This window comes from Dromaius novaehollandiae, chromosome Z, assembly GCF_036370855.1.
Source record: "Dromaius novaehollandiae isolate bDroNov1 chromosome Z, bDroNov1.hap1, whole genome shotgun sequence".
NCBI lineage: Eukaryota > Metazoa > Chordata > Aves > Casuariiformes > Dromaiidae > Dromaius > Dromaius novaehollandiae.
The window spans coordinates 82845234-82870042 of record NC_088132.1 but is presented as its reverse complement, the minus strand read 5'-3'; the positions used below and the strand labels follow the sequence as shown (position 1 = coordinate 82870042).

Sequence of the window (24809 nt, the reverse complement as noted above, 5' to 3'; positions counted from 1 at the left end):
CGGTAACGCCTCGGTGGGACGCAGCCACTGTCGTCCTTGTCCCGTGGCAGTGAGTCCCGTCATCATGCAGCCTACCCCCCCCCCCCAAGCCCTTTGCTCACCCCAAAGCAGATGTTTCCACAGCTGTGTGTGGAGCAACAAGGACATCTAGTGGCACCGTCCCTGCGGCCCCCCAAAGGCCCTTTCGCAGCACCCCGGCCCCGGGAGTGGTTATATCCACATCCCTTTGCAATCGCATCGCTGTGCTCAGCTTTAGCACCGGGCACGCGTGGGGCGAGCACGGCCTGCGTGTGCAGCAGCCCCGCCGGTACCCGAGCGCAAGCGGAGCAGGGCCGCTGGCGAAGCAGGCTAATCGCTGAGTGCAGCCCGGGATGGGGGCCCGTCCTGTCCATCACATCGCAGCTGCATAGGGGATTAAAACAAAACCCCAAAACCAATACTTGTAGTTTTCCCAGCTGAGGTGGTGCAGCCAGAAGGGGATCTGCACAGCTGCGAAAGGATGACAACCCTGCATTAACGTGCTGGACCAGCAGCTGCTAGTACACTGCCCCTTTTGGGGGAGAAAAAGCGCTCAGGCTGCCATTTTGCTGGCAAACGATGCCTTTGCATTAAACGTGCTTTACTTTCAAGCTGGGTTTAGCACCCCAGCTTAAACACACACCACAGACAGCAGGTCAGCTTTGCTGCCCCTTGTGCTAACTGCTCTGCAGAGCCCCATGGTTTGTGCATGGGGCTGCTTGTCACTGCAACTACCTAATCAACTAGATTTGCATTTTGCAGCATTAAAAAAGGAAGAAAAAAAAAAGGGGGGGGGGGGAAATCCTTTAGCATCCCCATAGCTTAATCCCAGCTTCGTTTGCCTATGCTGTATTTAAGGTGCATCTGCTGCATCTCCCGGATGCTGTAAAATGCACATGGCATCAGAGAAAAAAGCGTTGCTACACTGCTTGTATGTGCAGAAAGCTGAGAAAATACTGCCCAGGCTCGTAACCTTTTTGCCAAGAATGAGAGCAACAGGGTTTCTACACAGGATAGAAGGGCAGAAAGAAACATTACTTAGCCTAAGTGTTTTTGGCCCCATTTTTGTTGTCTCTGATCTATGTTAAACCTACATGCACCGTTGCACCTGTACGGGCAGCAGTGCAGCCTTACAACAGTTTGGTGAAAACGTGCAACATCCCATGCAGGCAGCAGCGATGGCTGTAGCAACTCATCTCTACCTCCATCAGTAATTGCGCTGACCTGCTTTAGGACAGAGACAGAGGAGCTTACAGGAGGCACCGTATCACCAAACCTTGGGGTGCGGCCGCTTGCTAAAAATCAGCAGAGACCCAAGGTGTTGCAAATGCATGGCCTTCCTCCTGCTTTATTCCTATACTCCGTTTTATCCAGTTACCAGGACACATCAGGGAGGCTGGTGACTGCAGGAGGGGATGGAGCAGAGGTTTTCTGCACCTTTTAAAACAAGATGCCTGTTGCAGGCAATACGGTTGCAGAGTTGATACAGGGCTTCTTCGTTCCAGGTCTTGCTCCGAGACCGCTTTAATTCTCTCTCACACAACACACAACACGCACCTAGCTTGGCTGGCAGCTTTAAAGAAATAATTTCCATTAATATGATGCTGACAAAAGTGCTGTGCCAGGCCAGTTTGACAGACTGGTGTCCTTTTATATTAAGACAAGCCCTGGATATCTTTATGAGACACCAAGAACAGGACCCTCTTAAGATGCAACCTTGCCCACGAGAGCCCTGCCGGCCACAGCACTGCACCCACTCCAGACCATCCGGTACCCGTTTTGACAGCCAGACAGAAACGGCGTAGAAGCTCTTCACTGAAAAAAAATAAAGAAGCCAAAGACTTGAATCTTTACCTTTTTTAATCAAAAACATACTCTGTTACAGAATTTCAGGAAAGTTAACTACAGTATATTATCCACAAACTAGGTCTAATGAAAAACATACAGTAAGCTACAAAGGAACTACTGGGAATTCTGTTGACCGCTTATCAAAAGGCAATGGCTAGAAGAACAGTTGTTAACTAGGCTTTCATGCTCAAAAAACCCTCTCGCAGTGAGTTTTGGGTTGCGTGTACTTTGCAGCTATCAATCCAGCTGAAACTTAGTAGTGCTACCAAACTTCACCAAAAAGACACAGAAAAAGGTACTGGAGCAAGAAAGCACTAGATGGTTTTGGTGACCTTTAAAGAATTAGTCCCGTAAATTTAGGAGCGATGCATGACTCGCACACAAGGCACAACAGCAGCCAACAGTGCCAAAACCTCTCGAGATTTGTTACGAGTTCTACTTTTTGTCAGGTCTCATCAAGTGAAACCGTAACACAACCGAGAAGCCAAGTCGGTTCTTGGGGCGTGCGGCAGCATTACACGTGGCAATGGCACTGACCCGGCACGGCGCTCAGCTTCCAGATCGTACTATCAAGAACGGCTTTTTGGAGATGGATGACAATGAAAGGGCACATCCAGCATCCAAGGCCGACCCAACCAGCTGGTGGAGAAGTGCTCTTCACTGGTCCCACCTTTAGCTTCCTTGTCCAGGAACGAAGCGCTGCGTACCCGCCTCAGAGGTAGCGGGAACCAGCTTAGCGCTCCAGAAGAATGCAAATGCCGTACGCCAGGCAACCTGCAAGTATCAGTCCCAGGAAGAGCACCGTGGTCCTCACAGAAACATCACCAGCCATGGAAACACGCCGTAGTTACCAGCAGGACCAGACGAGACCTTTGTTCTTCATGGTTATTTTTTAAGTCTTACTTAAAATAAATAACCTCTCAAAAATTGTATGTCCTTATCAGTTCCTGACTACAAAGAAGCATCTTCTTATAATTTTATAGAGCAGATGTTAAGTCGCACAGGGCCTGAAAGAAGAGCAGGGGGAGGGGAAGGAAAGAGGATTTCTTAAAGGCAGTCTGAATCCCACTTAGAGGAAGACCCATCTGGCTGTCTTTAATTGGTCGTATTAAAGTGACCAGAGATCCCAGTCACCTCGCACAGCAGAGTAAAAATGCAAATTAAGGAGACAGTCCTTCCTAAAGCGCTTACTCTTCAGAGAAGAGATTAAAGATGTCCCAATAAAGACCACCATCAAGACGTAAACAACACTGGAAGGGTTCAGAGGCAGAAGACCTCCCCCATTTACACTAGCATAGGAGTTTTTTGTGGTTCCTAGCAGAACAATTGAGGCAGTCATTCCTGAGCTAATGCAGAGAGGAAGCTGTCATCATTAGAAGTGTCACAAGAAGTAAGATGGTCTTCAAGGTAAGGCACAAGATTTGGACACATGTTCAATGACTACTGCTGCTACAGCCCTGTTCTGCGACGGGGCCAGACGTTTGCGCTCTTTGTATGTCAGGTCCCTCTCTATTAAAGCAGCCAGAGTACTTCCCCCGTTTTCAGCAGATTTCAGAAAGCCGTTAATCAGTGATTCACGTTGCAGTCAGGGGGTGCAGGTCCCTCAACAGACAGATCATTCTTACCAAGCCCAGAAAAGTAATGCAAGGAACAAGCCCAGCAACCGTCTCTAAACGGCACCGTTTAGCAGTTATGTCACCTTCCAACAGATTGCTGCTGCGTAGAACTGTTTTTAGAAGTTTTTCAAACCACTCTGCTGAAAAGGTTTCATTTCCTACATCTCTAATACACTATTTTAAGTGCCCTTCTTTCAAAACTAACGACGCCATGGCTAAAGCCATGTAACCTTCAGGTGCTAATCCCAGCTATGAAGTACACAAAATGAAATACGAAGCATTGCATTGTACATAATGTTTGCTAAGAAGTGCACAAGTCAGGGTGAGAAACATGCACCCAGCTAGTGGTAACTGCTTCACAGAAAGAACGAAGCGCACTAGACACGAGAACAGGATCGCAAGCAAGAGATTGCTAGCAGAACAAATACTTGTTCAGTTCACTGAATCTGAGACGTTCAAAAAAAAAAATGAACAGAAGACAGGATTCTGGCATTGCTGACCTCTCTGCCTACCGGGTGTATGGATCTTCACAGCTGTCAAACAAGTAGCTCTCTCTCTTGAATTTCAGAAAAAAGATGCAAATGCAAGACTGTCAAAGATGCAGTGTGTTGCTGCTGAAGGGTTTCCAAACCATTACGCACTGCCTTATAAAAAAGCACAAAAATTAACTTAAAGGCATATTAAAAATTAAGAACAAGATTCTCATATTTTGTCCTTTGGCAGTTATGATGGCATCTGATTGTTGACAACCTGGTAGGTAAGATAAATAGCATTTCATTATTTTTACTGCCTCACACAGTGTTTAGATTTCTTCCTATCTGGAAACCTGTGATTTCCTGGTTCTGATAAGCTCCTTTGTCATTCTGCTTTGCTGTTTCTTTTGTTTTTTATTTTTTTGTTTTTTTTAATTATGTAGTGTGTTGTAGGTACCACTCACTGTAGGTGGAGGCTACCCCTTGCAAAATCTCCAAAAAACAGTCTTATCACTTGAATTCTTATCAGACTGTAACACAGGCAAGAACACCATCAGGTGGAAGAAATCTCTCATTATTCTATCAAAGCTTGACAGAATAAAAACATACGCAAATGGTATGGAGGATTTCTGTGAAGTAGCCCATATACAGATCAGGCATCCACCAAGATAAGCACCTTTTGAAATGGCAAAGTTATCTAGGGAATAAGCTCATGGATTCCTAAATAAGTGAACGCTCCACGCTAACCTGTTCACCAGTCAGAAGGCTGCACACTTTCCAAAAGCCAAAGCACCACGTATCCAGCAGTAAAAGCAGGGCAGACAATTCAACAGGCAGGCTGGCAAGATGAACGTGTAGCCAGGCTTTCCATTTCTTCCATCAGAGAAAGTCGTCTGCTGTGGAATCCAGGTATGTATTCTTCCTGGATAAGAAGCTTCTCAGAGGATGGAGCTAGCACAACCCTCTGTTGAACATGTTCCTGAAGAATCTGAAGAGGCTTGGCTCTTCTTCTACTCAGACAAATAAGATAATTAGGAAAGGGAAAAAAACAAACAAACAAACAAAAGGTTTAACTAAGGCTTTGAGATAAGTGAACATTAATTTTTCAAATATCAAGAAGTTGCCACATAAGAGGCAGGGGAAAAAAAAAGTGATCTCCTTAGAAGTCAATCTGAAGGCAACACTATTAAAGGAAATAGTGAGAAAAATGTTCCATTTCTGGCCATCTCTTTGAAATCACGTCTTCTGTGCTTCCATCTGTAAAGCAGAAACAATGATTGCTGACTTCTTTCATAAGAATTTGAACGTTTGGGAGAAGTAATACCTAAACGCTATGTGTCATAGCCCTCTACAGATTCCTGAGTCTATGCAAGAAACTTGGCAAAAAGATCCCGAATAATCTGTTCCAAGACTTCCACTTATGTTAACCACTAGGATCGCACTGCCAGATCGGCTCAGTGAAGCACAGCAGGCAGGCCGAGCTGGCAGTGCTCGAACGCAGCACTTAAGTCGGAGTCCACATATTTTGAGCCTGTTTAACTAAGTTCCAATTCTCTGCACACACGCTGAAAAATAAAGAATTCCTGCTGCCTCCTCACGCCCCATCAAATAGCTGAAAAAGTTATCCTTAGGACATATATTTATTGAGAAGCAGTGAAAGCAGGAAAAATTGGAATCGCTTCCTGGCAAACTTAAATCAACAAAAAACCCTACCACTATTGGCTGCTGCTGCTGGTCTTTCAAAGGAAAGTAATCCATCACTCTACATCAATGGTTTCAAGGTGCAGAATTATGTAATAAAAGCAAACTAAATTTATAAAAATCAGGGTTTTCATAATTTTATTTATACTATTAACTAGAGAGAAAGCATACATATTGTATCTGTCATACAGTCAATACATCTGCAGTTTTTTCTACTATAAATTCTCTATACAAAGTCATTGCCAATTGATACGGTCATTGATGGCATAGGGCTTAAAATAACCGAGAGGTATAAAAACAAGTTTGCCATCTTGCCCTGAGTGGAAATGGTGAACAGATACAAAAACTGGATCCTAAATATTGATACACGATTTAATGGTATATGCAAGTAAAAAGAGTCATGCAACTTTTTAAAATACCTGCCAAGTTTTACTTGAGTAAGATCATAGAAGTCAGTAGTAGTTATGAAAATATCTTCCTGCCATTAGGTATTCATTAAGCAATTTAAGTGGCAACTTTGCAGACTGGGTATTTCATGTTATATTTAAATTGAGTGCCAGCACTGAAAGTATCCATTTCTTTTAGTGTTTCAAAACTCATGTGTCTATATAAATAAAAATCTAAGATATCTTTTTAAAAACTAGTGAAGGAAAAGCAACACTACTTTTCCTTGTTATTTCTAATCAATGCCAACAATGTAGGTCTCATCTCATTTTTTGGCAGCTTCTACCTTTTAATCTGGAAAAATCATAACAAGATAGTCAACAAAATGAAGAAGTCTTCTGTTGACTATTGTTCTCTAAAAAGAACATCACAAATCAGTTGGAATTTAAAAGTCGCTATAAGGTAAATGTTCATAACTATTAGAAGGAATTTTCAGATATAAATATATATATAATATATATTCTGCATACAAAAGGCTCCTGTGAGGCTTATCATCAAATTGCCGTAATAGAGAGGGAAAGTTTCAAAGGGAACAAACCCAATACTGTGAAGTCTCTATAAGGCATTCACCCTTTACTTTAAGCCCTGAGCCATGTATTTTGACAGTTAATTTCTGAAAATAACCGAAATCCAACTTCTGCATGTTCAGTTTCTTTCTGCTAAGAGCAAGGCGGCAAACACATTTTTAAAACCTGGTTTTAGAAGATTAAGCAGAACAAAAGTAAAATATATCTTCAGGTTATAAACAGACTTGTATTTTACAATCCACCATCCTCACAATATAATGGCCCACAGCAGTGCAGCAGCGGGATCTCAGTCTAAAGGTTGTGGGTCTGCAATAGGCATGGTATGAAGTACTTCATCTAGAAGCTGGAGGGCACGGTGTAAGTGAATTTCAATCCAGCAGGGTGTCTCTTTGATGCTCTGTCTGGGGTAATCAGGTCCCCAACCTTTTACAAAACTCATCCTGAGTATGCACAAGCGGCGAAGGTCATCTACACCAATTCCAGCAGCAGCTGACAAACCTAAATGGGAGAAGTTTCAAGTAAGTGTTCACAGACATGCTCTTTTATCATCTGTTTAGCCATTCCCGTCTGCTTAGCTGTTTCTCCATGTGCAATTCCCTCTCATCATAGCCAAGGCCAATCAATAATTCTAGATCTGTGCTATAATGAATGCAGCAATGATTTCACATTTCTTCCAATTAAACTTTCTTTTTCATCATTCTGCAGTCTTTTAAAGTGTGTTAAATTGCAAAAGCTCCTTATAATGAAAGCAGTTGTATGATGAAACCTAATGTCTTATGTGACACAATACACTTAAACCCCATTTAACAAATCCAGTGAAAACCACTTATTCTTGAAGTTTCTCAAATGCTGTGCTTTTAGCATAAGAATTCAGATTGATCAGCCACAGGGAGCTGGATTTAAAAAAAATTACACTAGTTACTTACTCTGATAAAACAAAGATGATGAACACAGCAAGCAAACTTCTAATCATAAGTATGGCTAAGACAAAAGTTAAATACTTTCACCAAAATGCTTTCGGCATTTTTTAAGACGACTGGAAAGATACACTCAGCAATACAACAAATCCAGAAAACACCATGGAGCCTGAAGAAGTCTGACACACAAATACTCACAATTTTAAGAGTATTCAGAGATAATTTCAAGGATCTAGAATTTATCAACCAATAAAACTCTAGCCCAGAATAATTTAAAAACAGAAAAAGGAAAAAAAACACCCTCTCACCCTCCTCCTCTTCTCAAGAACCTTAATATTAAGTTTCTTTAAATCGAGTAAGGGACTTGGTGGCCCAGTGCTCCCCACTGTTTTTAGTAACATTTTTATAAGCTTAGCTCTCAAATATCATTTTTCAAACTTAGGTTTGCTTAAGCAGCAGAAAATCTCTCGCCATTTAAAGTAATAGAGTTATGCTATTTGACCTTGTATATAACATACCCTGCAGCACTTCTCACAGTACAACTAGCAGCCGCTTCCCTACCCTGTATCCCCAGCAGACTACAGTGAGAAATGGATGTGCAAAGCAAGTACAAAGGGAATGAATATAGACTTAAACACCACCTCAGCCCCACCCGCCCTAATCCAGTCCCTCACTCTAAATTTGTTTGTACTGCTGCAGGAAGCAGGGCAGAGCATGCCTGTGCTGTTAAAAGGGAGAAGAGGATTATTCTTTTTCAAACAAAATTAAAGGAAGACCAGATAGTTAATGTACTTACTAATGGCTGGGGCTATTCCACCTACTGATCCTGGTCCAGGGATGTTTCCTGCTACTGCTGCAGCTTGAGCAGCAGCAGCAGCTTGGGCAGTGGCAGCCTGCTGTTGCATCTGACGGTGACATTGGCGTAAATCAAAAACCTTTAAAAAAATAAATATTGTACCATGTAGATTTACCAATGAAGGAAAGAATTCCTCAACCTCCATTCCCCATAATCTGGACCGTTCTGCCCTTCCAAAGCAATTTCCAGATTCACCCTTCACTTGGGCAAGAGCAAACTTTCCCTGACTAGTTTAATTTCCTAACAGAAATAATTCATTCAAGTGATTCTTACAGACTCTTCTCTGATGTAAGCACAGCTGGCTATACCAAAGCCCAATCATTTAAAACCAAAACCCAAGCATTTAAAACTGCCTGAGATGAGCAGGCTAAAGCAGCATTCTATGTGGAATCGATTGCAGGATCAAAGTCTAAAGGATGCTACAAGCTGGTGAAATCCAGGTTTTTTTAGTTAAATCCTGGGATGTCTGGCAGTTAGGCATATAAGCAAAAAGGGAAGCCAGCAAGTCCAGCTTAACTGTGTTAGACCTTATACTTTTTCCTTGCTTTACTGAAACATGATAGTCAATTTAAAAGAAATAAGAACAACTGATATGCCTGCAGTTGCAGTAGCTAGGTCTCAGGTTGCTGGCATTTTACATTTCTGTGGTCAGGCTGGGCACTAATACATATCAAGAACTCTGTTCTCATATTAGAAAGCTCTCATTAGAAACAGGCTGGTGACGTTTCTTTCACCTTCGTTATACAACCTGTCTGCTAAAACTGAAGTTCAAAGGAAAGAGAATACGAAAAACCCAAATCACTGAAAATTCCGTTTTGAACAGTTTATCTCTAACTCAAGAACGATTTTGCAAGTGTGTAAGTTTATTTAAATCCCTAAATAAAGTTTGAAGTTTGGCAGAGGCACATCTAGTTAAGAATCCTCCCAGAAGTATTTGTTTCCAGGTAACCGTCTGTGAACTCTGGTTCATTAGTTAGGTATTTTCATGTTGGTAACACTTTAAACACACACTTAACCACTCTTAAGTTGCATTTATACACACTTTTGTTCTGACTGTTTTGCAGAATAAGTGAAGAAACAGATAATCCATGCTTGAATTTTGTAGTAATTAGTTTAAAATCATAAAGCTAAAAATACAAAAACTACTATAGAGATTGTTTGCAACAAAATACAAAATTAGTTGCTTCCCTAATACCTAGATGATACTTTCAGTTTAGAGTTACTAAAAAAATTAAGTGACTTATCAAATGGAAAGAGTTTTTTCAACCAATTTTTTTTTTAAACAACGATCAAAACTGAAATTACTTGAGTTGGATTTTAGTCTCTCAAATCTTCTCTACCATTTACAAGAAACAAGTGTATGCTATTTTCCCATGAACTTTTATCTGAGAGCATCAAACCAACCTTTATATATGCACTTGGGTAAATCTTGTGAACAGCATCACCTGGCGCACGCCCTGCTTCTCTATCCAGGTAGTAACTCTGAACGAAGACTGCGTGGTCACTGAGGCATCTAACCCACACGTCACCTTCTCCTTTGCACTCCAACTGCACCCCTTTACCTATGTGCAACCTTAAAAATGAAAAACAGCTCCAATGCACCTGTGTTTACACACTGAAAGTTAGATCCTTACTAAATAAACCATAGAACAATTCTCCAGCTCACTAGCCCATGATACCACAGTTTACATTCAAAAACACTCCACTCATATGAGGAGCTGAAATCAGAATATCTTAACTGTAACATAGCATACAATTATATACACTCTGTAAAGTCGAAAAACCATCTGCAATACCACATAAGATATATAGGAAACACAGAATGCAGAAGCAATGATACTCAAGTAGTAACTAAAATAGCTGTAAACATGTTCACTAACACCGCAGAGCTGGGATACCAAGCACACATTCGGGGTGCTATTCAGAGGTGTAAAATCCCACAAGCGTTCTAATATAGGAAGCCATTCAAGTACAGGTACAAAGTCACGTTTTAATGCAGAACTGTATGTTCTTTTAGATCACTTTACAGAAGCCTAGCATTTTGATGGCCAGAATGCAGCTTTGATGGTCTCAATGCAACAGTTTTGAAGACATGGAATCATTTTATTCCTTTCCATTTCAACGAAAAAAAAAAAAGCTGCAAGATCACTTAGGTTCTCTGTGCTTCCACATCAAAGAGCATGCACAGTAAGAACGAACAAAAATCTAGCTAGCTCTCTCTACCAGCCTCCCTTTGCCACTTTGACAAATTTGTACATTGCATTTATTCTCACATTACTTCATTTGTGGTGCAGAGAGCTAGTGTTCAGCTTGCATACATAATGGCACGAGTTGCTAATTTTATCCTTGAAAGCACGGTCTTTGAAAGCAATGAAAAGCAATGTGCTGTTGCAAAGCACTAAAGGTCTTTGTCACACAGTTCACATTTTGAATGCATTAAGGTAGTGGCCTAGAAATACATATTCAGCTATAGCTAATTCAGCTCGAAAGTACATACCATACTTGTAATTTCAGAAGGCAGACACACTGAAAACACAGCATAAAATATTATCAAACACAGCAGACAACTGAAGCTTTTGGTATCTGTAGAATACCTTGCTCTCTCAATGGCTTCTGTTCTGTGCACGTTGGAAAGCTGGCCCAGGCAAAAACGGTCTCCTCCAGAAGGATCCACATATCCATCAACAGTTACAATTGGACAGCTTGAAGGAACCTTAAATGTTTCCCCAACTTGCACATCCATTTCAAAGTATGCGATTGAACACCAATATTCTGGAGCTAAAGATGATAAACAATTAACAGACTGAAATGTATATAAAAAAGCCCTACAAACCCATTAGAGGTGACTGATTATGCCTTGTAGCTGCATTTTTCTTTCAGAGTAGGAGTGCACATGCCCATAAGCAAGCTTAGATGGACAAAAGCACATTTACTAGTAGAGAAAATACTACATGCTACAAATACCACGGGTTTGTAGGTTTTATTTGATCGCTTATCAATGCTGTTATCTTTAAATATCAACTATGTTTTCTGTATATAGTTAAGATGATCTCACAAATCTTCATACAGTTTATAATTCTAGTTGGATTTTGTAAGCCATCTGCACCCCTGCGCCTTATGACTGTGGTTTGATTTTGTACTCCTCTAGCATAAAGGAGTAGTGTATATATGCCTATCCAAAGCTAGGCTGATAGAAACTAACTCTCAAACAGATCTTGCTTGAGATATAAAAGTAACTACCTCCAAAGTGAGGTCAGTTTTCTCTATCCTCTCTGCAAGGCAAACAGGCTTTGGAAAGAAGGGCAGAGGGGAAAAACATCTCAAAGATCAGATACTGATCTTATCAGCAAACAAGAAAGGCATCAGAGAAAAACAACATTAAGCAAGGGAGCGGAACAAAATGACATGTTTTAATAACAAAGAGAGGCTTTTTAACTCATACTAGTTTAAAAAGAAAAACTAGCTACAAACAAAAGATGGCACTTGGAAGAAGCTGCCATGTGAAGAAGGGAAGCCCTGACTCCTTAGAGGATGCTACTGAAACCCAAACGTTCAAGTAAGGAAACCTGACAACACAACATGTTACGTGTATCTGCTGCTTTTGTGCGAGCTGAGAGCACCCAGCTTTTCAAATCCTCTGCAAAGCCTGTTGTGAGCACTCTAAGCATTAGTTTCTCTTTTCAGACACATACATCCAAAAGTTTCCACCAGCTTAAGTTACTGGGGATTTCAGAGACTCACAGCACCTTTGTGGACCACTTCCACAAAAGGGTAACACACAGCCCGCACTTAAGTGGCTTGCTGAAGAGGCCAAAGAAAATTATCAGTACTGTGTACTGCATTTAGGGAAAGCTGAAGTGATAGGACCTAAACACAACAGCCTGGGTAAGCAATCAGAAAAGAGAGCTCTTCCACTACCATTAACATAAATAGTTATTCATTCATTTCAAACAAACAGAAGCACAAAAGACAACAACACAGCAATTTGTCTTGAGAAACCATTATTCTGTTCTTATTAGAAAAGAATAAACCAGTGTTTGAATTCCTTAAAATTTTTCAATTTCAAATAAATACTCATGTGTCTGAGGAAATAATATTAATAGGGTGAAAATACGTACCGAGTACAATTTAGCTACAGTTAAATTCAGCGTGCAATTATTGCCCGTTCATTTCTGGTACCGATTTAGTCACTGGCCAATGAATAAAAAGTTAAACTTTTAACTTTTTCAACTGTGCAGGCAGCTGCTTTGCTGCTGCTAACAACGGAAGGCCACCTTGCATCCGCAGCGATGCCAGCGTGCGCTGCGAGGCAAGGCCTGCCGGTTCCCTAAGCTGCTCCAATTAGTGACGATTAGTGACGCCTGTACGCTCTGATCCGAGCAGGGATGTGAGCACCACAACGCTAAGTAGGGCAATACCTATCCTTTAAGGTACCCAGCTGCGATGATGGACTCCTAGCTCCATGATGCTTCTAAGCACGCACAAAAGCACAAGTTAGGCACCTAGCAAATTTCAATATCCAACCACTAGCTACAGAGTGCAGAAACCTCCAGGACTAGAGAGCAGCTCAGCGTGCGTTTAAGGACAGCAATTTGATTTAGGAACCTAAACTAAGCTCAGTTCACACTGCTTTAAAACACAGAGGTCCAAATTCAAAAGGAGACTTATCACAAAAATGTTCTTTCCTCCTCTCCTCCCCTTTGGAAAACATATCCCACAAATTTCAGAGTACTTGCTAGGAGAAATTAGACTCATAACAGAAAGTTATTAGTTTCCAGAATATGTAGCACACCATTTCAGAAGATTTCACTTACCAGGATGATTTGATATAGGAGGCTGGAATGCAAGTTCATTGTGAACTGGCCCTTCAAGAGAAAGCAAGCAGTTTATTTTACATATTTAAAAAAAATTTTTCTTTTTTATCCTGCTTTCCTATGGAAACAAGGCTTGTGAGAGGATGCCAGAGATTCAGAAGTTTAGGGGATTTGTGATACACTAGCCAAATCTGGCAGAGGAGATGAACGTCCAGAGAAGAACTACACTCTTGCAGGCTTCCTGAAAATCCAGAAGTTGAATAGAGCAAGGAACTCAGGTAGTATCCCATGAGAAAAGGCTGCAGTATAAGTCATCCATGCTGCTCAAGCCAGAGCCAGTTCCAGGAGACAGCAGAAACTAGATGTATCGTGGAGTTGTAACAGAAAGAAGACTTAGGCTTCACTCCCAGCCCCAAGTTGAGCAAGGAGAGAATCGCTGTATAGGGGCACACAACGTAATACTGCCAGAAACCAAGCTTCATTAGTTTCACCATTCACAGAACAAGTTGCCCAGGTTGCTGTGGACTTCAAAGAATCACAGAATGGCTGAGGTTGGAAGGGATCTCTGGAGGGACCTCCAACCCCACCCTGCTCAAGCAGGGTCACCTACAGCAGGTTGCCCAGGACCCTGTCCAGACAGCTTCTGAATATCTCCAATGATGGAGACTCCACAACCTCTTTGTGCAACATGTTCCAGTGCTCTGTCACCCTCACAGTAAAGAAGTTTTTCCTCATGTTCAGATGGAGCTTCCTGTGTTTCAGTTTGTGCCTGTTGCCTCTCGTCCTATTGCTGGCAACCACTGAGAAGAGGCTGGCCCCATCCTCTTTACACCCTCCCTGACTTGACTTTAAAGAAACATTTTCTCAAGGATGGAGGGAGAAAGAAGAACCCTAGAAAACTAGTTTTCTAAAGAAAGAAAAATATATTGAATATGGTCTTGGTAAAGGTCCGTTTGTTCTTGTTAAAAAGGTCCCTTAGAGGCAGCACGGAACAAGCAGAGACTTAAAACATAATTTTGTAAGTAACAGCAGCTTCTCCAACAAGATGTCAAAACAGGCACAACGTTGGTAGGTGTCAAAAGATGAGACTTTCTGAAGTGAGAAGAGGCAGCAGCCAAGAAAAGCACTATGTGGTATCACCATTCAGTTACAAATATTAATTATGGAAAGATACATGCACTGAAAGACATTTATAGAGTATCTACAGCACCAGTACAGTTTTTCAATCCTGGTATTTCTGACAAGTAAGATGAAAAATGAAGTGGGATCCTAATAGAACAGAATAATTAAATTTAATAACCAGATCTAAAACACAATTTTTCTTCATAAAGACAAGTTGGAAAGTCATTCTAACATTACCTCACATTATATTCTCCCCTCTACTAGCTCAAGAACAATGACTGCTGCACACAGATTAACTGGTTAAGTACTATATTAGGAAATCCAGAACAATTCCAGCTTTTTGCCATTCCTGAATAGCAAAATTAAGAAAGTTTTGTGTTTGTTTGCTTGTTTGTTATCGGGAGAGGTTTTTTTGCACTGTACTCTTAAACAATGCACATACTCTGCTAGGTACCTACAATAGAAATTTGGTAATTTTTTTCCTTCCCCAACTCCCGTACCATAACAGGAGAGGTTACAGTCTTATTTCATAGCCCAGAGAGATTTTCAAGTTTGTGTGCCAAATGCACTCATGAATCAGGCTGTCGCAAGACCATTCTGCTGACAAGTATTTACAGCATAAGTTTTCAAAAAGTTCTTTTAAACTGGCTAGTACACACGGACAAACATGTCCTCCAAAGTTTAGAGTACTCTATTATTAAGGCAAGATGAGACTTCAAAACTTCTAGAGAACAAAAGTATCAACTTCAAAACTGTGAAGGAAAACGATCCAAGCAACACATTCTGTATCAACTTTTGGACAATTGTTTTTCAGATCCAAGGAAGTATTTATTGCAAAATTACAGAGGCTTATAAACTAGAGGTTTAAAAAGGAAACACTATTTTTGTTAGTTACAGTAAAACAGCTATAGTATAGATGGTATCACTATAGCTATCTGAATTTTTGGTCTCCTCTCCACTGCTTTAATTGAAAGAGGTCCATTAAGCTTGTATATTTAACTGTCAGAATACACTAGGCCCAGTAATTGTAGTTTTATAACAAGAAAGATTAGGTTTTGAAGGTGGAGGAAATAATCACAAGTGAGTTCCCACCATTAGAAAAACTGAAAATAAATGATTTTATAATCAGCATTACTTACAGTAATGTCCAGGATGCATAGGTGGATGATGCTGAAGATGGCCATTCTGGTGGTGAGGTATGGTAGGCGTATAGGCTGCCGTTCGACTTCCAGTCCAAGTTGTAGTACTATCTAGAAAAAGAAAGGAGCTGTTGGTTTTTAAGGGAGTTTTTTGGTATCTTATTTCTAATCCTCTATTTCTCCTGAACATTTGGAAACTGGTTTTAGAAAACTAAGAAGAGTGCACGTATGTATATACTCACTGTGATGGTAAGTAGCTGGCTGAGCTGTAAACCCATTCTGCTGAGTTCCTGGCTGAGGCCCTGAAGCAATCTGTAAGAGTCCATCACTATGGCTACCTGTCAATATACTGGGAGGGTGACCTGGTAAAAGAACACACTACCTATTCATGAGCGTTCCAAAATTTTAATTAAGAAGAGCTCAGCACTACTGGGTAGGAAAACACACCCAAGTGAGGGCACTGCAATGCACACTCTGTTTTCAGTACTTTTTTTCCACCCCCCAGAGTGTCTTAGGAAACTTTTTTATCAGCTAATTTTGACTCCGAGACACCCTTAATATTTTAGGAGTAGAAGTAGGCAGAAAACTGTATTTATCAACAGCATCTTTGTTTTGTTCACATCTCATTTTTCAGTTTGAAAGAAAAGCAGAGATGCTAAATGTTTTATTGAATAAACAGGCCAACAGTTTGCCCAATAAGTGCTTATCTTCGACATGTTACTACTACTGCTCCTAATGAGGACACTCGCTTAAATATGTGTTCCTCCAAAACATATTGAACAGTATTTTATTTTTACAAATAGTGCTGGAACACAGCTGCATACATCACTGGACTCCTCTCTGGGAAAGCTGGTTTTTTCTTTTTTTTTTTCCTCCTCTCCCAAATAAGTGATTCAAGACTTGTCTAGGCTTTAAAGTAAAGCTACAAAAATTTCAGAACAGGTTAACAGAATTTGATTTTAAAAGGCTTCAGCTCAGCCATCAACAGTAAACTGATTATCAGTTTCACAAGTAGATTTGCACTCTCAAACTGGTCTCGCTAGCAGAATTTAAGACATTCAAAACTTATACCAAAACCGAGGTTTCTCCTGTCCACTTGGCTCCAACAATTATAGCACTGATGAGAAAAAGTTATTGCCTTTGCACAACAGCTTTTTAATCAAAACAATTAAGCCACCTATCTTTTTTATTTTCCTCTGGAGACAAATACAAACAACATGTCAGCTTGGCAAAAATATCATTAGTTTACCAGAAAAGTCAGCAGCTAAAATTAAAGAACATAATCTAAATATCATGCCACCATAATTTAAATTTAATAGCATGAAATTCATTATATTCACATACCTTTGATACTTAAGTGATGCAGAATATATGAACTCCCTCCAAACTTCATAGTTTCCCTAAGTTAGGGCTGCAGGACAATGCCTAAGTAACGTGGGAATGCTCTACTGTCCTGCTAAACTCAAGTGTGAGGTTTGATGCAGGTTACCCAGACTCTTCCACGTGTACCAAATACACACAGAGCAGTCACAGAAAGCTTAGATACAAGACCTCAATGGACTTATGAAGATATTAAGGCTGTAACTTTGGTAGTACAGCGGGCAGTTACAAAAAGAAGCAGGTTAAACCTGGAAGACTCATTCTCTCAGCTTAAAAAACAATGAATAGAACTGTCTGGGAACCTCTCAATACTGCCACCTTCAAATAAATCAGTTTGTCACCCCGCTTGCTGTCGTAATAAAATATTAAGGTTCTCCCATTCCTACAGCAATTATTCGAATATCAGCCATATTACTTTTTGGCAATGGTCAACAGCTTAACATTGCATCATTGAAGCTCTTGGACTATTCAAAACAGTCTTGCAATGTTCAGGTAGTGTCAGTCTCATTGTTGAAAAACAACAAAAAAGTTTACTAGAGAAGGTTATTCAAATTAAGCTGCAAGTAAATCCTCATTTTAACACTTACAAAACTGCCTAGATCATGTTATCACTACACTGTATCAGTGTAATCTGGCAACAATGCATTTCCCATGCAAGACCTATTTTCAGCAAGATCAGTGGTTATCTTTAACTGTTCACATTATTACAGTTTAGTATTCCGTATAATCTCAATGATCTTACTTGTTGAAGCCACAGGAATGTTGGGAAAATTAGTGGTGCTGGTAGTGCTAGCCTCAGCAGGAGCTAACATGGCTGGGGTGCTGTAAGGCTCTGTAGATGCTCTGTTACTTGGTGGATGCTGGATGGTTTGGACTGAATGGCCTTCAGCAGACGACAATGACGGCTGCCCCTCGTAGTCATGAACGTATTCATCTTTCACCAACATGCTTGATGGAGCTGTGAAGAAGCAAATGCTTAAATATGCGAAGCAAACTTATTTGCAAGATTTAAATATCAATTGCACTACTACTTTCAAGCAATAACAATGCTATCAAAACTACTGGGTGGGGCATTTAACCTATATAAACATTGCTAAAACACTGAGAAACATCCTTTATATTACAAATAAACACTTAAAACCAGCAACAGAAAATTTTAAAGCATAGCTGGATGGCAAACCAAAGCATTTAATTTGCTTACTGCTTTCAAGCAAGCAGTTTAGCCCCATAGTAGTACATTCCCATCTCATTTTGTTTTCTATTCCATCAGCACGTGATTGGACACAGCTAAAAAGAGGAGAGTGGGGAACACGCTTTTTGACGAGTGCCCAGTATATGTTAATGCAGTAACAGAACAATTCCTACTCTAAAAGTCAGAACTACAAGGAATAAGCCTCCTATGAAAAATATAATTCATGAACTTGCATATAAAAACCTTTAAGTTTCCCTTAAAAATAATTTTAAGCAACTCCCATTGTAATTGACCAGAAGCAACAAGTTCACATTCAAAGGTTATATAGCAGCTACTCCATCTTCTCCAGCGTAGCCATTAATTCATAATACTCCACATACAGCGTAAGGAAATTACTACCATCACCACCACAAGAATTTATGTCTACATATTCCACTGAGCATGTTAAACTCTCAAACTACATTAAATCCCATGTTCATTTTTAAAGCAGACTTAGATATATTAGAATATGACCGTAATTTTCTGTTTCCCACTGCAAAAAAACCAGTAGCACGGCAATGAAAGACACAGGTACTTAATTACTGGTCTTTACATTTTGATACTGTATAAAAGATCATTTTTCAGAAAACACTGGCAACTTTGGCAAATGAGCAGAGAGAAACACCCAAGTTAAAGCCTGACATTAGCAGTTTGATTTAAGTCACTTTTGCTTGAACATTTCTAATAACATGCAAGCACAGGGTTAAACAAATCTACTTCTCTATGCATTTCCTCTAAAAGCAAGCACTCTAGTTTTGAAATAAAGCATTTACCAGCTGCACAATTTCAGTGATTTCTGAATATGTCAAACAATGTCCAACTTCTCTCAAGTTTTAAACATTTCCCCCATAATTTTCAGAGCGAGTAATAAGATTAGACTGCTTCATTCAATTGCATATTAATTGCAGAATTTTTATTTGCAAGTCCTACTGTTTACTTGCTAAACTATTTATTAAATAATAAGCATCTATTATTCCCAATTCAGTTAATTAGTATATCATACTACTGCATATGCTCTTTTTTTTTGTTAGCAGCATTCCCCAGTGAGGATTTTTTTGTTTTTATTTAGTGAGGTTTATAAGTGGTAGGTGATGAAAACAGGACATACCTACGAGCTGAAGTGAAGCCTTTACTGATAGGATTGATCAATATACTTGCCTCTCCTACACTGCTTAAAGTTTTCCAAAACTGGGGAGATAAATGCATTTCCACCTGCTCTTTATCCTCCCTCCCAAAAAGATACATCGGTATAAGTACATTGAGCATATATTTAAGAGTCTAATACAGTTTGCACCCATAGAAATGTAACAGTAAACAGAACTACTTACTAGAACTCTGTAGTGTCAGTCCTGAGAGATCTTTATTTAAAAGAAAAAAAAAAAGAGAGAGGGAGAGAAAGAGAAGAAAAAAGGGGGCATTATATAAACACAAGTCTTTATAATAACACTTGAACATCAAATTTATAAGTCTATGCAAATCAGCATTAAAGAATCCACACGCTATACCCCTGCATCACACAACTCTAGATGCTATATTATTCTTAGGAAACACATTAACTATCAGAATCGTGTGTGAAGTCAATGGTAAAGGCTAAAACAAAAGCCACAAACTGTTCTTTCAAATTTGGAACAAAGGTATAAGAATAACTCCATTAAGAAGATGGACAAGAACATATGAGAATAATCTATAATTAGATCATTAAAAGTTAACGTTTCTAATTTAGGCCTGTATTCTCTAAGATCAAAGGAAAACATTTCTACATCTTATTCCCACTGTTCCACTTTACATCAAGAATCTACTTACCGATGCCAGGCGATACTACACGCTCATAATGGTAAGGATTTACACAGACACTGTCACATTTTAAGTCAAAAGCATACTGACAATATTTAACATGCTTGAGTTCATTTTTATGAAGATCAGGCCACCTCCAAAGACGAGCGTAAATCACATGAGGGAATCCCTTGCGACCAGCCACCTAAAAAGTTAGACACAAAAGTTGATTGGGAAAGTAGCAAGAAATTTCCCTTTACTTAGTGAGGAGCAAAGCTGGAAGAAGAAAAAAAAAAAAAAAACAACACAGCTTTTCTCCATCATCAAAATATGAAAAAAAAATGTGGTACAGTTTACCGAAGATTTGTACTCAATGGAAATAAGTTTCAATTAGGGTTTTGCTATGGTTAATTCAACACTGTGATTCTTCAAGAAAAATTACTGGATACAAAATGGCAGAAGCAGAATTTATGCTTAATGTAGTATGTATGTTCACCTCCCCCACCATGGATGATGAAGGATCTTTGCTCCAGAAGAAGAGGAACGAGGTACTAAGCTATACTATAAGAAATTTGCAAGTAGAAGAATGCCAATCCATTCTAAAATGAAAAAAAATGCTTCTAGGGTAGACAGAAAGCTAGCCAGCAAACATGACATCTGTCCTGGAACAAAGACATCACAACCCAAGCTATACAGGTACTGAAGTCCTGATGACATCGGCTAACATAAATCCTCAGTGCAGATCCCTTGCAGGATCTCAGCAAGGGATCACAGGTCTTCACACTGCTGACCAACACAGAGCTAACAGAAGCTTGTAGTCAAAATACCAGGATAGACAACTGAATTTGTTACGTGAACCTGCTTTTTACTGCCACACACACACACTCATTTAGAATGGCTGATCCAAGGCCTTCTGCTCCTTTTGAGGAAAAAAAAAAAATGAAAAAAAAAAATCAACTAATGCAGCAGTCCAAAGCTCCAGCCACAAAAACATGCCTACAAATGGGGGTGCAGGGAATGCAGCAGAACGGCTACTCTTCCTCAATACTCTAGGATCCTGTTTCACTCACTTTTGCTCCAATTCCACTAGGAGGAAAACGTCTGATTTTCACTTGTACTAACCTGAAGCCTCCCATCCAGCGTTCTCTGTATTGTAACACACTTGCTAGGATGAGCTCCATTTGTAGTTATAGCTGTAATCAAAGAATCCAATTCATCTTTTTTCTCCTTTAGCTTTTTAACTAAACTTTCAATTGCGCGTTTTGCAAAAGTTTCACTCTCTCCACCTTGTCGATGGCACATCAAGCTGTGAACAATGCTCAGACAAGCATCATTACTTGTTGGCGTGTTAGTAATAGACATATTGTCCATTTGTCACAGCTTTTTCTTTCAGATCAAATGTCAGTTTTGGGGGCTGTTATGATTTTCAAGCTGATGAACAAGAGATGATCCAAGTTAAGTGTTAGATGTACTGTCTCTTGGTAAAACCTAGGAGGAAAAAATATCTACATTAGAATTGTTTTTAACAAATTGCAGATCATGTTTCTAAGGAAGTCTGTGGCTTTTTGTTTCTTTTATTTTCAAGCTAAGTGCAGGATATTAAAAGCACATAAAAACTGTATTGCTTGTCCCATGATAGCCAAAACATGCTTAAGACACTGCCTGTACAGTTTTAGATATAAAAGCTCTTTTTCCCTAGTAATAATATTTAAATAAAGATTATATTTTATATACATGTACACAGAATATGTACATATAGAAAGGTACGGATTATTAGATGAACAGGCTTTAAATTAGGAAAAGGAGAACAGTGACATTGATTTCCTGTGTTTTCTACTGGTAGGACAAAACCAAGGAAAAAGACTGACTGGGAATCAAGGGACATTGATCTAAACAAAATTTAAATAGTGAAGAAGCATAAATGTAAATGAGAATCATGTGTCAGCTGTATTTAATGATCCTGTTAAAATATTTCAGCTATGTTCTGACTTCAGACTAGCTCTAGTATTTCTCTTTGCTAATCAAGAAGTCAAAAAATTTTATCTGGCCATTAGCTTAACACACTTTCATATAACTCAGCGTTGTACGTGTTTGAGAATTCCAGCTAGTTCACTTCTATTTACTCGTTTGTATGAAGCTTCCTTTGGATCAAGACAAATCAATAAAATCATTTAAAAAGCATTTCCAAGTTGTCTCAGTCAAACAAAACTGCTTTAATGACACTAAACATAAGGGTAAGGAAGTTTATCATAACATATTTGGCCTTTAAACTCATCTGTAAGGAAAATACACCTGGAGTGGTTTCTGCTCACTATGTCATTCCCTTCAGAACTAGCAGACCTCATCCTTTTCAAGTTCCCTTTAATTCATAATTTAGGAGAAGAGCTGTATTGCTTTTGCCAATTCTGAATGAACTAATTGTTGCACTTCATCTTACTTTATTCAGAGACTTAGGATAGTAGGTTTTGTGCAATCACTAAAAAGGAGTCTAATGCTGTCAAAAGGTTGCTTCGGTTCTTCAAGCAACTCCGGTTTCAGGTAGTCAGCCAGGTAATAAAACTCTAACAACTATGAGGCCTAACTTTTTTAAAACACTGGCAGCTGATATGCATTATTGATTTTATTACATTTATATGATCTGAGTAAGCTTAAAATATAAGGCTTCCGAAACTAACATGTTGTTCTAAGCAATTTAAATAAAATATATCTGATCTCAATACTTAAGGGAAAGAAGTTTTTTTCCACTATCTGAGGAACACATCCAGTCAAAGACCTGTTACTGCACTGGAATTTTCCATTTGTTAGTGGAGACAACAGCAGTAGCAACTAATTATTGGAAATGAATGCATCACACAAAAATAACGGGGGGTGTTAATTTAGAAAGTTAATGCATCACACAAATTACAGCGTGAATGCATCCTTTTCCTTCTTGTAAAAGGAATAACGTAAGACAATTCCAGCACAATTACATAATGAGATGAAGTCTTCCCTATTTAATATTTTCTCCAATTTCAACTTGAATACAATGTGCTGTGGTATACTTGGGGAAAACATCACAAGTCTCCCCCCTCTCCATTTTCAATAGTTTTCTCTTTTTGTAAAGAAGCTTTTGGACCTAATCTCTTCCAAAGGAAAACAATTCCCTGAAAGTTTCAGTAAGATCGCTTTACCTAGCTATTAAAGTTTCTCCCTCAACACTAGCTTTTTTGCACTTCAACTCAATAAGCCTCTTTTAAAAGTCAACCTTAACCTGCCAGTCATTCTCCATGGCAACCAGCACTCGCATAAATCTGTAAAAGCTTGCCAGCTAAAACAGAATAGAACATCATTTTCCTTAAATATAAAACAGCACCCCAGATATGCATAAGAGAGTAATCATAAATAAGTGATTAGATAAAGATATTAGCCAAGAGGTTTAAATAAAGAAACAGTTATTAGGCCTGCAGCTCTGTTTCCTACACCCCTAAAAATTATGAATGAGAATTTTGCATGCCGACTTTCAGAAGACTAAGATCAAGCAAATAAATCCTTATTTAAGTGGAATGATCTTCAGAAACGTTGAGTCACCCCTCAGCTGCCACAGCATTCAAGAGGAGCTTCTGACTGTTCAGCACTTTTGAAAGGCAGGCCACTTGTTCGGGATTGTGAATACCGTTACACATTGCTGGTGTGTAATTACGTGGTAATTCAGGAGCCTTCCTTTAGAAGCCTCCTTTATAGAAATCCTGGCTTTCATGTTGCAAATTCAATTCACAGGACAAGGGGGTCTGCTAGTGGCTATCAAAACAGCATATATTGATAAGTGCTGTGATATATTTCTCCTGAAGCACTACAAGCACTAGTATATTCTGCAGATAAGCCAAGTTCGTTCACATTCCAGAAATTTAATATCTCACAAAGTAGCTCTACAAGCCTATCGTTGACTGAGTCACACATTCGAGAAGTGCCTTAACACCTTCTTACTCTATTACTTTTATGTGTACAAGTAAAAGCAAGATGCAATCTTAACACACTATATTTTTAGAAGGCAGCCTTTGAAGATAAGGTCCTAAGATGCCCCCAGAAACGGAGTGCTATATGTTCTGTAAAACAACATTATGCTTGTTTATGTGATTTAACATTCAATTCATTTGATGCGAGCGTGAGACTTTAATATCATTCCTGCGATTTAGCACTCCCCCTCCACAGGTGATCCCACGCTACAGCTAAAGGTTAGACTTGCTGTGGAATAGGTAGAGCAGAACATACTGAGCAAAGCCCTTCTTCCTTCCCTCCACCCACAGCGGTCACGGAAACAGCAACGGGCACGAGTCCTTCGGGGGAAACAGGCTAGCAAGAATAGAGAACGCAAGAAAAATGACAGCAGGACACGCTGTTTGCAGCCAAGTTTTCAGTTGCACCTGATGAGGCCTGCCCAGGAATAAAAGATGTATTTTTCTGCCTGTTGTTGTAACATGATGGGAACAGAGAAGAAAAACGGGACAAACTAACATAAGAAGCTATAAAGTTAGAGAGAAGTACCTCATGTTATGGAAAGTAACTTATTTCAAAAAATAAGTATGTAGGTATGTTATAAAAGAAGCGTATAACAACTACTGTTCTGTCATAGTCTAAGAACTGTAACAAGAATAAGATCCTCTGGAGAGGAGATAAATCTGGAAAAGAAGAGAAGTTAAGCTGACAAGTAATTAAGAACACCTTTGATGATCTACTGCAAACACACTCCTATCTCAGAGAACTGATAAGCAACCATTAACTGAAACTCTGCCTTAAAGACTGATGCAGGATAGGACAAACACTGTAATTCTCCTGTCCATCCTACTTCCATAACACTGCCTTAGCGAAGGGTGATGCATCTTTTCAGCCTAGGCAATGAAATTCAAAACACGAAGCAGCTGTTTAAAATTAAAAATGCAACACTGGTGCCACATGCCTCACTTTCATGTCTGC

General features: G+C 39.5%; 1 protein-coding gene across 3 annotated transcripts in view; it reads right to left on the bottom strand.

Moving 5' to 3' along the window:
• Positions 1 to 1860: 1860 nt before the first annotated feature.
• Positions 1861 to 24809, bottom strand: part of LOC135324833 (mothers against decapentaplegic homolog 4) — a 29670-nt gene continuing 6721 nt past the window's right edge. Inside the window, exons 2-12 of one of the 3 annotated variants that reach the window (XM_064501798.1) lie at positions 20982 to 21347; positions 19890 to 20064; positions 19415 to 19444; positions 17598 to 17813; positions 15718 to 15837; positions 15476 to 15586; positions 13215 to 13265; positions 10995 to 11178; positions 9805 to 9973; positions 8341 to 8479; positions 1861 to 7125 (exon numbers count right to left, since the gene is read on the bottom strand). In XM_064501798.1, the coding sequence (XP_064357868.1) occupies positions 6914 to 7125; positions 8341 to 8479; positions 9805 to 9973; positions 10995 to 11178; positions 13215 to 13265; positions 15476 to 15586; positions 15718 to 15837; positions 17598 to 17813; positions 19415 to 19444; positions 19890 to 20064; positions 20982 to 21230 (1656 nt within the window). In that variant the 5' untranslated portion in view covers positions 21231 to 21347 and the 3' untranslated portion in view covers positions 1861 to 6913. The remainder of the gene's footprint in view (positions 7126 to 8340; positions 8480 to 9804; positions 9974 to 10994; positions 11179 to 13214; positions 13266 to 15475; positions 15587 to 15717; positions 15838 to 17597; positions 17814 to 19414; positions 19445 to 19889; positions 20065 to 20981; positions 21348 to 24809) is intronic. The other 2 variants (XM_064501800.1, XM_064501799.1) reach the window with 2 other exon arrangements.